Consider the following 14012-nt stretch of genomic DNA (forward strand, 5'->3'; position numbering starts at 1 on the left):
GGATCGACTGCCTTTAAAGTATGTTTATGATTTAGTGCTAAAAAAGTATAAAATATCAGGTCAACAAAAAAATTACCAATGCCTCCCTCTGATGCTGTATCAGGGTTGGACTGACTTCTTCATAGAAGGATTTGAAGATGATAAAGGACAAGAATTATAACGTTTTGCTAATAAGCATAAGGATATAGTTGTGTGGATTAAATAAATTAAATAAATTAGATAAGGTAAAAAACCATCAAAGTCATACATGAAAACTTTACAATAGACAAAGCACCATTCTGAGTTTCCGATTCCTAAATAAAAATGAAAAAAAAAATAGGGGGATGGTAGTAAATGACAGTAAAGTTTCCTCCCTAGATTAATATTCTGTAAACACCAAATTACACTTTGGAATACATTAGCAAAAGTAGAAATTTTTCCTAGTAGTTTCACGTACAAGTTGGATTTATGGGGTATATACTCTTATCCCTTTAAGTCACTGATCTTGATGAAGTGAGTCGAATATTAACGGGAGTTGATAAATTGTTCCTAAGTTGACACTTCAATTTTCTGAATAAACTGCCTTTTATCAGGTTTATATATCAGTGAACAAAGTTTGAGTATTGCCTCTGTGTTAATAACCCTTGTGGAGGCAATGAAGGAGCCTAAGAAATGACCCTTGCCTTCCAGGAGCTTGCTATCTTGTTAGGTAAGTAAGACTCTCCAGTAAAGCTGCCGGAAAATACAATGAATGTCTTAGAGTTTTCTTTCTTACTCTCTATCATACCTTCCTAGGGGAGGAGGTGACCTATGTTGCCCTTTATTAACCCCCATCCCCCATCAATGTGGGTCAGTGGATCTCAATCAAAATAGAAAAATAAAAGAGCCGCTACGATCATCGGTTTAGGCCATAGTAGTTAATCATTCAACGACTGTAAAAATCAATGTGTTTGTGTCAGTCTCTGGATGCTTTATATGACCTCTGTGATTGGTATGAATCATTAAGACAGCTGACATGACCCTAGTCAACCACACTATGACCCAAATCACTGGTCCTGTTGTGTATACTGGGACCAACTGTTCTGGTTGTCTCCCCGATATCCCTTCTTCTTCTCTTCCTAATAGAACCTCAAGAGTCAAATATGTTTTATGAAACACCTACCCTCCCAGGTCTCTTTTACTCTAGCAATGGCCATGTAGCATGATTTTGGCCAGTGAGATGTATACAGTTTATTAAAGGGGATGGAACCAGCCAGCATATTAATGATGAATTATTATTTAGAAAGATTCTAAAAGAATGCTCTGCAGAGTTTGTTGTATTGGTATTTGCTATATAATTCTTTGTTAGGCCTTTTTTTCCATTTGCCCTTTGTGTCTCTCTCCTTTTTCTCACCTTAAACTCAGACGAGATACTAGAAGGTCAAATAGTTATCCCGTGGCTATAAGATGAAAAGCTAAACAAATGGTAAGAATGATGAGGCAGGAAGCTAGGAGCCTCCACACCTCACCCTAACTCTGTTTGCCCACCCTTTCAAAAAATTACAATCCTGAGCAGCTGTACTAGCCCTGAATTCCTTACTACCTTTGGACTTAGGTTACATGGGAAAGAATATTGAGTTAGGTTTGTTGAATTTGTTTCATGCAGCTGAACAGAATTCTGACTGATACAGATCACACATTTAGTCTTCCAACCTAGGTCTTCAGTGCCCAGCTGGAAAATTTACATTCCAGAAAAATAGAAAACTGTGGAGAAAACTGCCAGGCTTGTTGTCGCTAAATCCCAAACAATATCAGATGATGTGAAATTAAAAGTGTGCTCCTGATAGAATTTTCACAGACATTTTTTAAACAGAAGGACAACCTGAAATTTTATTTCATTTACCATATTTCTATTTACCTTGAGTGAGATTGCCTCTGTGAGAGCAGAGGAGGTCTATCACCTACATGGTGTGATTTGAGGAATAAGAAAAGACTGCGATTAAAAAATGTTTCTCGAGGGACATGCCACAATATCTGCAACTGTCATGTTATTCAGTTCTTTCCATTTGGTAAGGACTACATATGTCTGCTATTAGGTAGAGGCTAAATCTATAATATTAACATTAAGCATTATCTGTTATCAAGTATTTAGGTTTAATTATTTGACAAGAATAACTCTAGACCGGGGGTCAGCAAACTGTCTGTAAAGAGCCAGATCGTAAACATTTTCAGCTCTGTGGTCTCTGTCACAACTATTAAACTCTGCCATTGTAGCACAAGAGCTTCTATAACCAATATATAAACAAACAAGCATGGTTTGAATGAATAAAATTTTGCTTATGGATACTGAAGTGTGCATTTCATATAATTTTCATGTATTGATTTTTAAAAACCATTTAAAAATGTAAAAGCCATTCCTAGCTCATGAGCTGTACAAAACCAGTTGGTGGGCCAGTTTTGACCCATGAGAAGAGGGGAGATTTTGAATAGGGGGAGGCAGTTGCTACCCCACAAGGACACTCTTAGCAAGTTTCCCTAGGACACTGGGAATCATGGAAGGAAAAGCTCTTATAAAGAAGGTGTGTAAAAACCTCTGCATCATCCGCAGCTTCTCTCTCCCATTCCTTTGCTTCTCAGTATCTCACTCCAACAGCAGCAGTAGATTTCACCTGAAGCTAATGATGCTTAAGCTCTCGGGGTCCTCACTTGATTCAGCTTCCCTGGGAGGAGCCCTAGCTGCATGTGCAACCTGCTCTTAGGTTTTCATAAATTTACAAGAATAGGATAAAATTATTCTGACCTGGACCAGCAAATTATAAAAAGTTTTTTCCAGATCATATCGAAAGCAGTCATTCTTTAAGCAGAACAGAAACATTTCAAGTAGAATTAATGTGTAGGCTATTTTGATAAGTTTTTGATAATTTAATTAATGCTAATCATATGAACATACTGGAAATACATTTGCATTTCTTGTTGATTTGAGATTAATACTGATACCAACAGAGATACCATAAAATTATAAAATGCCACTGAGGCAATGCTATCAATGACACACTAATTAATAAATGACATAAATTCAAAGAGTATATAAGAAGTCACTTAATAGGCAAACTTGAAAAGCACTGAGATATTACTGTTCGCTGAGCATGAAAGCCTAACGTTTCTCTCAGTCTGACTAAACTTTAGACAGGCTTCTTCTTGACACTAGGTCCTAACCTCCCTTATTTATTTTTAGAGCATTTTCTTTTCTTTTTTTTTTTTGCAAATTGTTTTAGACATCATGTTTTTGTTTTTGTTTTTTTTTCATTTTCTATGATTGTAAGCATTTCCTGTCACTTTATCAGAAAGTTCGGGTTTCCCAGGGATTTGGAAAAGGAACACATATGTTGGGGCATGGCTGTTTGATCAGGGGGAAGTGCTGATTTTTTAAAATTATTATATAAGTTTCAGGCAAACAGTATTATAATTTGGCATCTGCATACACTAGAAAGTGATCACCACCACAAATCTAGTTCCCATCCATCACCGTATAGTTGAATCGCTGTCTGATATACATTCTCTCTCTCCCCTCTGCAACATTTCCTCTACAGAGTGATCTTTCTAAATCAGAAATTCGATCAGATTCTACAAGATGCCTCAAGAATGAAGTCCAAACATCTGAGTGGGCATTAAAGGGCCTCAGCAATCTAATATCGATCCAGTAACACAATGTTCTCTTATGTTTCCGTCTTTTATTCTATCTGCCCTATACACTAGGCAGGCTACCTTACACACACTTTGAACTTAGTTTTATATCTTCTCCTTGTCTTTACTTCGAAGACCTAAGGTAGTTTTCCTTCTACTTCTTAGACTTTGAAAAATACTACTCATTCCTAAAAGCACTGTTCCTTTTGGCAAGCTTCCATGAGCCTCTGAAGAGTATCCATCACTTTCTCCTCCTCAATCTCAAAGCAAATTTATAAGTATGAACTCCTTTGACACTTATCCCATTTGGGGACTGATTTATGGTTATTGTTACACATGGTTAGGTGACTATCCCATTAGAGTATAAGACCCAGAGAACACAGGTAAACATTTATCTTTCAGTCCCTCTACTACCTGCCATAGTGCCTTATATGAGGTATCACATAAATATGTCTTGAATGAACAAGCAACCAAATAAAAGAATAACTGTAATGAAAAGGAAATATTTATTAGCATATTTGTTTTTGCAGGGCACTGGCTATGTCAGAGGGTATCTATGCTCAAGAAAAAATTGAGCTAGATAAACATCAATTTTACTAATAATTTGCTATTTGTGTCTTAAGATAACTAACTAAATAAGTTTCCTAAAGACTTTTCTTCAAAGTTGAAAAACTGACCCCCACCTCACGGAGTTTTCTTCCTTTCCAACTCTTGCTCTACCCATGGTGTTTTCAACACCCATGGAGATGTTTTATCCAATCAAGTTCTTTGATAATCTTGACTCCCAGCAATCTTTGCATTCAAGGGTGTGCAACAAAACCACCTCTCCAAAAGAAAAAAGCCTTGATTTTTAGCATTTGCCAGTTTTCATGATGTAAATACTCTCAGTATTTCCAGTTTCAAGATGGCTGTATTCCACAACCAGCCTGCAATATTCCTAAAAATTCAGCAATCACTGCCTGTTAGCAGGTACAAACTAGCTCCAGTACACCACTGTTTTTACACTCAGTTTTCAACAACTTACTCCTAGAGATACATCTTGGACCTGAGGCTTCCCCCTTTGAAATCTTAACTACATGGATGATGTTCCTACCCAAATCCTTTATCTCTGTCTCTATCATGGTGCCACTTATCAAACCTAGATCCCATGGTGAATCACTTCAACTTTCTTTTGATAGTGTCACCTATACCCTAATTCCCTAACCCTTCCATCACCTCTATTTTTTCTGTGTGTGGGAAATTTCAACCTTCTGCTATATGTTACTACATCAGAATCTGAATGCTGAGAAATTCTGAGAAAAACTCACAGCCACATGAATTGTTGTAACAACAGATTCATGCTAAGAATTCCTCTTACGTGATCCTGAAGCATCTGTCTTTCTATTCCCTTCAGGAGCTTATCCAAACCTTTTTCCAGCCTCCTCTACCTTGTGCATCTCTATCATAGCCCTTGTCTTATATATAAGCATTTCTTGTCCTGTAGACAACCATAGAGAAGATTAGGGAAATACAGTATGATTCCATCAACTTTTCACTCCTATATCAGAAGCTTAGCATCCTCTGCAAGGACTCACACACCATTTCCTCAAATTTCAGAATAGGAACTTGTCCTTTCTTATTCCAAAGAATGTCCCTCTTTCCATCTTCTTGACTACATTTACTTCTTTCTCCTCTGGGATGTTATTATATCACTTATTCTCCCCTGATAAATTTGCAACTTCATTCTTGCAGCTAGTTCCTGTCCTAGCAATCTATAAATATGTTAAAAGTTAACTTATTAAATAATAAAAACTCCTACCCAACCACACAGTAAAAGTAACATCTCTTTTTTCATGGTAAAACCTTCTCACTCTTGACCAATCTCTCTCTTACCTTGTCATTCAAGTTGCTTAACAGGTTAGTCTCTATTTCATCACCCACTTTCCCTCTTTTATTCATTATTATAAAATACAAATACAATATAGAAAAATGTACAACTTTAGTATAAAGATGAATACAAAACAAAAACAACAAAATATTAGCTTTAATCCCACCAAGTGGCTACACTATTGGCATTTTGGCACATTTTCTTTCAGGCTTGTTTCTAAACCAGTATATATATGTGTGTGTGTGTGTGTGTGTGTGTTCAATGTTGGCATTAGATTATATATAGATTTTTGTATGTATATATTTTCATTTGTCATTTTTTCATGGGCATTGCTCAATTATATACACTTTTCTTTAAAAGCTTGATTTTTTAATGACTGCATTATATTTTAGGGAATAAATGAACCCTAACTGACACAGCTATTCATACATGCCATTCACCAAAGATCTCTATGAAATTAGGCTTTAATCTCAACTGCTTCACTTAGCAATGACCTCCTAATTGCCAAAGCCAACAGGCTCATTCCTTTCGCCATCTTACTTGAACTTTTTGCAACAGCTGACAATGCAATATACTCCTCTTTTCTTAAAATATTTTTACCTTGTCTTTAATAACGTCAGATTTTTATCATTATTTTTACCCAATTTCTCTAACCATTTTCCTCAGCAAACTTTGCTTCTCTCTCATCTCCACACTCAATGGTTCTGTTCTTTTCACTTTATTCTTGAACATTTTTCATCCAAACCATGACTTTAAATAACACTTGCACACAAAAAGTTTGGATTGGAAAGAGTAATGATTTTCTTTGCTTAAATATTTGTTTGTTTTACAGTCCTCATAGGTAAGAAAGCTTTTCCACTGGTTTATTTTTTGAAATTCAAAAATGTCTGGATTACATCTTTGGGAAAGATAAAAAGGGGCCAATATAATAGTGTTCCTGCCGGATTCACAAGTGACAGTATCAGCTTCAGAAGTCAGGTAAATAAGAACTTCAGGCCAAGTGAAGGTGGGAAGCTTTATACTTATTATATTTGACTGAGCAAACAGCATTATTTTCAATAGGTAGAGAAAAATTTAGTCAAATTTACACATCAAATCACTAAGTTATCCAGATGTAGTTTGAAGAAAGATTTCTTTTTTGACCCTGTCCTACAATAAGTTATTTGATTTACAAAGTGAACTTTGTTATAACTATGTTGCTACTGAAACACTGCAAAGTAGTGAAATCAATTTGGCTTCTCTTCTTTGGGTCCGCATGAAGTAAAGGAGCATGCTATCTCATTTTCCTCCAGGTAGCTTTTATGGAAATTAGTCATATAAACACATCTTCTTTCTCAGAGGTAGAAAGGCTCAGTGTTCCACAAGGTTGGCTTATTCTCTACAGTATACCCAGGCAGAATATTAAAAGCAAAACAATTTCATGAGGTTTTTATAACAAAAACTATTCTATGATCTGGTGATGGTCATAATAGTATTTTGTTGAGCTGACTAGGGAATTTTGTTTGGTCCCAGCTCTTACAAGAGCCAATCTGTCTAACAAAAGTAGAGGATAGGCAGGAGAGATGAAATCCTCACACCTTATATTTATAGAGTACTTTCAACTCTTACAAACTAGCTTATCTTTTACTTCATTTGATTTTCATCTTAAATTTGAGAAACATGTCAGAGCAATAATTTCTACCCTCATTGAACATATTGAGATATTGAGGCCTGAATGACTGAACTGACTTGTTAAATTTGAAAACAAACTCAAACCCCATGACTCTTAACCCAGATAGTGTTCTCTTCTACCAGTATTTATTTTGATTGTCGTTAAATAACAATTACTTTTCTTTTAATTCATTCCAACTCATCTCACATACTTCACATGCGTTTTCTTTTAAATGAAAAGGGCAAGAAAAGAGTAAACATAGCAGCACATTTTTTTCCCTATTGGCTTTACACCCTTTTATTACCTGGGTCTCATTTGTTTCTACTTTATGACACATACCTCAAATTTGATTTCTAACAACATGATCAATAACACAAATCTATTCAGGGAACCGATTTGGAAGTGCAGTGAAAAGAGTAACTATGGTGTCATGGAAATCACTTTCCTACAATGGATCTTAGTTTCCTCCACAAACAAATGAGTACAGAACTACCTGTCTCACAGGGTTATTGAACAGAGCTACCGCCTACCAACTGCCCTGGTGAAAACCTTGGGAATCTTTCCAGGCATCTTTCCCTTTCTCTCACTGTTCACATACCTAAAGACAGCAAGTGCTGTTGATTCTATGCCCTGAAAAGCTCTGGAATTTGTCCTTCCTACCCCATCTCTACTAATTCTCAGTTTAGATCTTCGCCACTTTACTGGAATTACTGTTTATTTATATCCTATTTCTAGTCTTGTCAATTTCAATTTAATTATGCTTATGGAGAATGGGTTCCAGCACCAGTTACAACAGATAAATACTTGAGACTCCTTAGGATCCTGCATTTTTACTTTTCAGTGTGTTCTTGATGCATTTGACAGTCAGGTGGACAGTTTTAATTAGATACAGATAGTTTTCTTGGCTTACTTATACACCTAACACTTTTTTTACTTAGATGATATGCCTTTATCCATCAGTAATGGTAGAAACCAATAGGAAGTGCAAATGGAGCCCAAAAGGCTCCAGAGAAGCCAACTGAGCTCACATTTACGAGGGAATGATATCTGCCATGGTTAATCCCAAATTTGCTTACATGGAGGATTTTCTATAAATCCTAGTACTCTATCACAAAACGTATGTTTTCCTCCATTGGAAAAGCCATTCCAGATATGAAGATTTAATCTAATGAAGATACCTATTGACTGTCAAATAAAGGTATTTCACTGAACATGTTTCAAATAAACTTTAGGCTTTAGTCTATTACACTGAGAGATACTCCTTAAGATGTACACTCTGTGGTAAGATTCTAAGAATATCTGGAATCCAAAGCTCCTTAAAAATCTAAGTCCCATAAGTTATGAGGAATTTTCAAGTTCAAAAAATAATACTTACACCAAAGTTGGTAGCGGCAAATCGATCTGAGGCAGAAACCTGTACATTTGTTGAAACAGTTGTGTGAGCATAGAAAGCATTTATATTTGCCAGCAAGGTGCTCATTACAGCAGGGACACCGGGGCACATGTATTTAGAAGACAGACATGAAAAGTGCCTGCAAGACAAAAACATTAAGTGCTTTAAAAACAGAATCTAATTAATTCACATAGCAGCGTATCCTCTAACATCAGCAATTAAATAATTCCTCTACTCTACCTACGAAAAGGAGAGAAAACTCTTACAATTACTAATTGAAAGAGAAAGCAATTTCAGCCTTTTAAAAATTTCTCATTCACAAATGTAAAGTGGCTTAATTAGCATGTGATTTGCCACAAGGTTATGTGCATAATTTCTTTCAACTGGGAGAGTGTTGTGTGTACACACAAAAAGTGCAATTTCCAGTGGAATCTAACACTGTCGAAAAGCAATAATCCAGGAGTCTCCCTTTCTCTGGCAACTCTAGCCCCAATTACTTCAGTTCCTGAAATGCTGAATTGCAACCAGAATGTTCTTTCACACTTGTATTCCTCTCACACAGATAAGGTAAACAAGAGGCCCTCCTTTCATTGCACGCTGATTGAATAAGTCAACTTCACATCTGACCTGAGTCCAGTTTGTGAGCTTTTGTTATTAAGGAGTATCTTCCACAGGCAGTTTTGTTTATTGAGGTTTTGCTAAAGCCAGGATTTAATTAAGCAAACAAATGAACAGTGAAGACAAACTGAATTATGCCAGCTTTATGCTTAAAGACCATTTCTTTTAAAACTTGAATAACAGTATCATTTACAGACATCAGAAGCATCAAGTGTTCAATTCCATTACTTCTCTCAGGAAAATTCGTTTCATTTGAACTCTAACAAAAGACTTAAAAATTGAAAGCACAACTTGTGATAAAAGTGGAAAGATAAAATACCCATGGAAGAAAGAAATTTTCATTACCTAATCTGATCCTATTCTGCTCTCATATCTCAGTAATTTATCCAACACCAAGGCATCTCTGAATTTTGTATTATTGAACACAAACACAGAATGTACCCACATAAATAAATGCTCCAAGTGGCACCTCAAAAGAAATGGTTGGAGGTCCTGGAAATGGTGCTTTTCTTAGACCTTAGCCAGGCCACTCATCTAACTTCGATTAGCTAATAAATGTAGGCTACATTTTTTTTGTTGTTGTTGTTTTATTTTTAATTTAATTTTATTTATTTTATATATGGCTGTGTAGGGTCTTCGTTTCTGTGCAAGGGCTTTCTCTAGTTGTGGCAAGTGGGGGCCACTCTTCATCGCGGTGCGCGGGCCTCTCACTATCGCGGCCTCTCCTGTTGCAGAGCACAGGCTCCAGACGCGCAGGCTCAGTAATTGTGGCTCATGGGCCCAGTTGCTCCGCGGCATGTGGGATCCTCCCAGACCAGGGCTCGAACCCGCGTCCCCTGCACTGGCAGGCAGGCTCTCAACCACTGCGCCACCAGGGAAGCCCAATGTAGGCTACATTTTTAAACATGGATCTTTGAGGATCATGAACAACAAAGTATGCCATGAGAGTTACATGATCTGTGTAATTTAACCCTGGAATTAGATGATCACTACTTTCTTCTTTTAGGTAAATGATGTATATTTTGACTTTATTATACACTACTTATAATTTATATCTATTAAGAATACCACAAGTGATATAAATATATTAAAATTAGAAATTAAATAAAAACTAGCATATGGTATCACATTTCTTTCTTTTTTCAAAACTGTCAAATAATTAGATTTGTTAGACCCAAGTCAGAGGTCAAGAGATATGGAATATGCAATGCCTAAATGGAATGGTGTGGGAGATGGCAAAAGGGAAATATACATACCTAGGTGGGAACAAGAGACAGACAATCACCAACTGTCAAAATAAACTGGTGAGGAACTCAAAGACCAGAAGTTTACTTTCCTCAGCATGCATTATCTATTTAAAGAGATTCTGGAGGTCATCAGAATGAATAATCTTGCTCTTGGTTTTAAACCAGAATTAGTATTCTCCTAATGCAGCTGTGTTACTTAGTCTGTACTGCTTGCAGCTGCCAACCTGTGATTTTTGGTGTCCGGTAAGAGCAGTAGCAACAGCTTATCAGGTACTTTAAGTAGAACAATGGAGGAACATATGAATGTTCTGCTTAAGGCGTTCACGGTGTGAATTTGATAAGTGAAATAGAAAGTTTTATTTTGAAGATGACGCAATTATAAGGCATCTTAGGGAAAAATGAGTGCCAAATGGGAAGACCGGGGATATCAACAACCAAGCTTTGTCTATTTTATACTTTGACTTGATTCAGCCAATATCTTAATGATGAAAATGCCCTGTGAAATTGTGGCTTTGCAAACCCAAAGCAATGTTTTATAACCAAAATGAGAGGTTTAACAAATAATTTATGTTAGATATGAAAATTTATGGGTAATACAGGCAAAAAGCTATGTCAATAAATGTAATTTGGAGTTTCTTAATGAAATATTTGCTATGTGTTTATAATTTAATGTTAATACATATTATTCATAAACAATTAGAAAACAGGAAAATAAACTGCCATTCACACTGCTGTTCTCTAAAAAATAAATTCCATTTACAGCCAGATAGTATAATTATAATACTTTCTCTTATCAGAATTGATGAAAAATAGAATTAGAATTGATTCTATTGTTTTTCTACTCTTTAACCTTTCATTCTTTTTTTTTTTTTTTTTTTTTTATGTTAAAGGCATCTGGCCAAAGTATTCTCCCTTCAACGACTACACATTTACTATATTTCTGGGACTATTCTTCCTGATAGGGACCTTGAGTTGATTAAAACATGGTCCTGGTGTAAAAAATTAATGTATACCCTAATTGAGAGGCATGCACATTAAACCCTAATTTTGTCATACAAGAGAAAGTGCTGTTACAGAGGTATGTAAGGGTTTGAGTGGGCCATGGGATGGAGGAGTGAGGCCTGGAGATGGATGGCAAAGGTCCAAAGGTTGAGTTGAGACCACTAGTGGTGAACCTAGTATAGGAGAAGTCAGAGGGAAACATCTGAGTCAAGGTCTAGAGGATGAGTGATTATGTAATGGCCATGGAAGAGTGGAGAGTTTAGTGTCCCTAGAACTTACTTTGATAGGTATTTACTGAACATGTCTGAAAGCCAGATACTGTATTAGATACTGGGTATACAGTAATGAGTTCACTTACAGATTAGTGGGAGAATCAGTGACACAAGAAATGTAATACAATTTTGAGAAAGTTGTGAAAAAGAAAAGCATAACAGTGCTATGAAACACCAAATTAGAGTGTGTGTAGTGTCCCCTGGTGGTGGGGGGTGTCTAGGAAGACTTCTTGAAATGATGCTGGGCTAAGAGTTAATGTATGACTAAGAGATAGCCAGAGCGAGCACAGGGCTTGCTATTGCTGATAGATAAAGAATGTAAATATTCCAAAGGAATGGAATAATTAAAACCAAGCCACAATGGAAAGAAACAAAATATTGTGTACAATGAACCCTAGCAATTTTAGGCTGGTGGAGTCCAAATTTCCAGGAGCACATTCTAGACCGTTGTATGACCAGAGGCAAAGCGAGGGGTATGTACGATAGTCTTGTGCAATATGGTAGGCAAGTTGGACCTATTATATAGGTCAGAAGACTTTTTCAAACAAAACTCAAAACTCAAAATCTTACAGAGTCAATATAAGTGAAAAATTACCTACAACAATCTCTCTTTGTTTACATGGGGTAGGAAGTGGCATCATCAGAGTTGAGTTTAAAATAGAGTTGGTGGGAGGGGATTTTAGGAGGATGGTTTAAGGAAGGTGAGACTGAGAAAAGAGTCCAATTAGGAGGCTATAAAAGGAAGAGATGATGGGTGTCTGAACTAAGACAGTAGCTGTAGAGATAGGGAGGAGGGAATATATTTTAAAAATATTAAGAGAGGAAAACTGTCAGGACTCAGTGCTTGATAAGGAGTGAAAGAGAAGAAAGAGAAGTGATGAAGCTCTAAGTCTTCGGTCTGGATGACTGGGTGAGGGGTGCTTCTGCCCAGTGAGCTGGGAACTAAAAAGGAGAAAAAGGGGTTGTAAGGTCGGGTCATGTGTCCAGTCGAGTTTGAGCTTAAGGTGTTTGTAGGGTTTCCATAAAGGAATGTCCACCAGGTTACTGGAGACCTGGGCTGCACACTCAGATCTGGGGATCACTTCAAAACCACGAAAATGGGTAAGATCATCCAGGGGAATTATACAGAATGAAGAACAGTGTCAGGAAATGAAACCTGGGAAACACGATATATAAGGGACTAGTGGAAGACCAATAAGTAAATTCTATGACTGAGATCAAACTTAAAATGATAGGGACTTCCCTGGTGGTGCAGTGGTTAAGAATCTGACTGCCAATGCAGGGGACACAGGTTTGAGCCCTGGTCCGGGAAGATCCCACATGCTGTGGAACAACTAAGCCTGGGTGCCACAACTACTGAGCCCACGTGCCACAACTACCGAAGCTCATGCACCTAGAGCCCGCACTCCGCAACAAGAGAAGCCACCGCAATGAGAAGCCCGCGTACCGCAACGAAGAGCAGCCCCCGCTCACCGCAACTAGAGAAAGCCTGTGCGCAGCAACAAAGACCCAATGCAGCCAAAAATAAATAAATAAATAGATTTTTTTTTAAAGTATGTCCTTAAAAAAAAAAAAAAAAAAAGATAGGTAAAAGGAAAGCCAGGGCAATGGAATTAGGGAAAACATGGGAATAGGAGGTTTGAAGGGTGAAAGATGATCGATGCTGATAGGTGCATTGAAAGAGTCTTATTATAAGAACATAAAATAACTATTGGACTTGACAAATAAACATCATTGTGACAGCAACAACATCAGTGTTAGTGGAGTAACGGGGGGCTGCACCGAGACGGAATAGGATGAAAAGTGAGAAGTAGCAGAAGATGACCAAGGAAAAATGGATCAAGGACAGATTTTGTTGGTCTTTAGCTAAGGAGTTTTGGCTTTCTCATGTGAACTACACAGAGTTAGCTCAAATTCCCACAGAGGGAAGTGATACTGTCAGATGAATTTGGAAAGATGACTCTGAACTGGTGTAAAGATGGATTGAAATGAGTAGGTATTGGAAGCAGAAAAACAATTTAGGAGATGTAGAAGCAAAAAATGACATTTCTGCCCCACTTCCAACATGACTAAGCCCTTCACATACCACAGTCATAAGGAACAAAATATTTTCCACCTTGAGATAATCTGAAAATCACAGAATCACATTATTTCTGGTCTCCAAAACCTCAAATATTTCTCTAAAACCTGAACTTCCTAACAAAACAGTTTTGAACTGGAGTTTAGCCATGCTATATCTGAAAATGTATTAAATCTCATTATATGACCTCTGAAAGTATGAAAACCAGGTGGAAAGCTGCTGTTTCCACCAAGAACAGCA

The 14012-nt window shown here is 37.0% G+C and overlaps 1 protein-coding gene across 2 annotated transcripts in view; it reads right to left on the reverse strand.

Moving 5' to 3' along the window:
- Positions 1–14012, reverse strand: part of UNC13C (unc-13 homolog C) — a 622127-nt gene that overhangs the window by 302321 nt on the left and 305794 nt on the right. For both annotated transcript variants that reach the window (XM_061182103.1, XM_061182102.1), the window contains one exon: positions 8536–8692. In XM_061182103.1, the coding sequence (XP_061038086.1) occupies positions 8536–8692 (157 nt within the window). The remainder of the gene's footprint in view (positions 1–8535; positions 8693–14012) is intronic.

The sequence above is a fragment of the Eubalaena glacialis genome, chromosome 2 (genome assembly GCF_028564815.1).
Source record: "Eubalaena glacialis isolate mEubGla1 chromosome 2, mEubGla1.1.hap2.+ XY, whole genome shotgun sequence".
Classification (NCBI taxonomy): Eukaryota; Metazoa; Chordata; class Mammalia; order Artiodactyla; family Balaenidae; genus Eubalaena; species Eubalaena glacialis.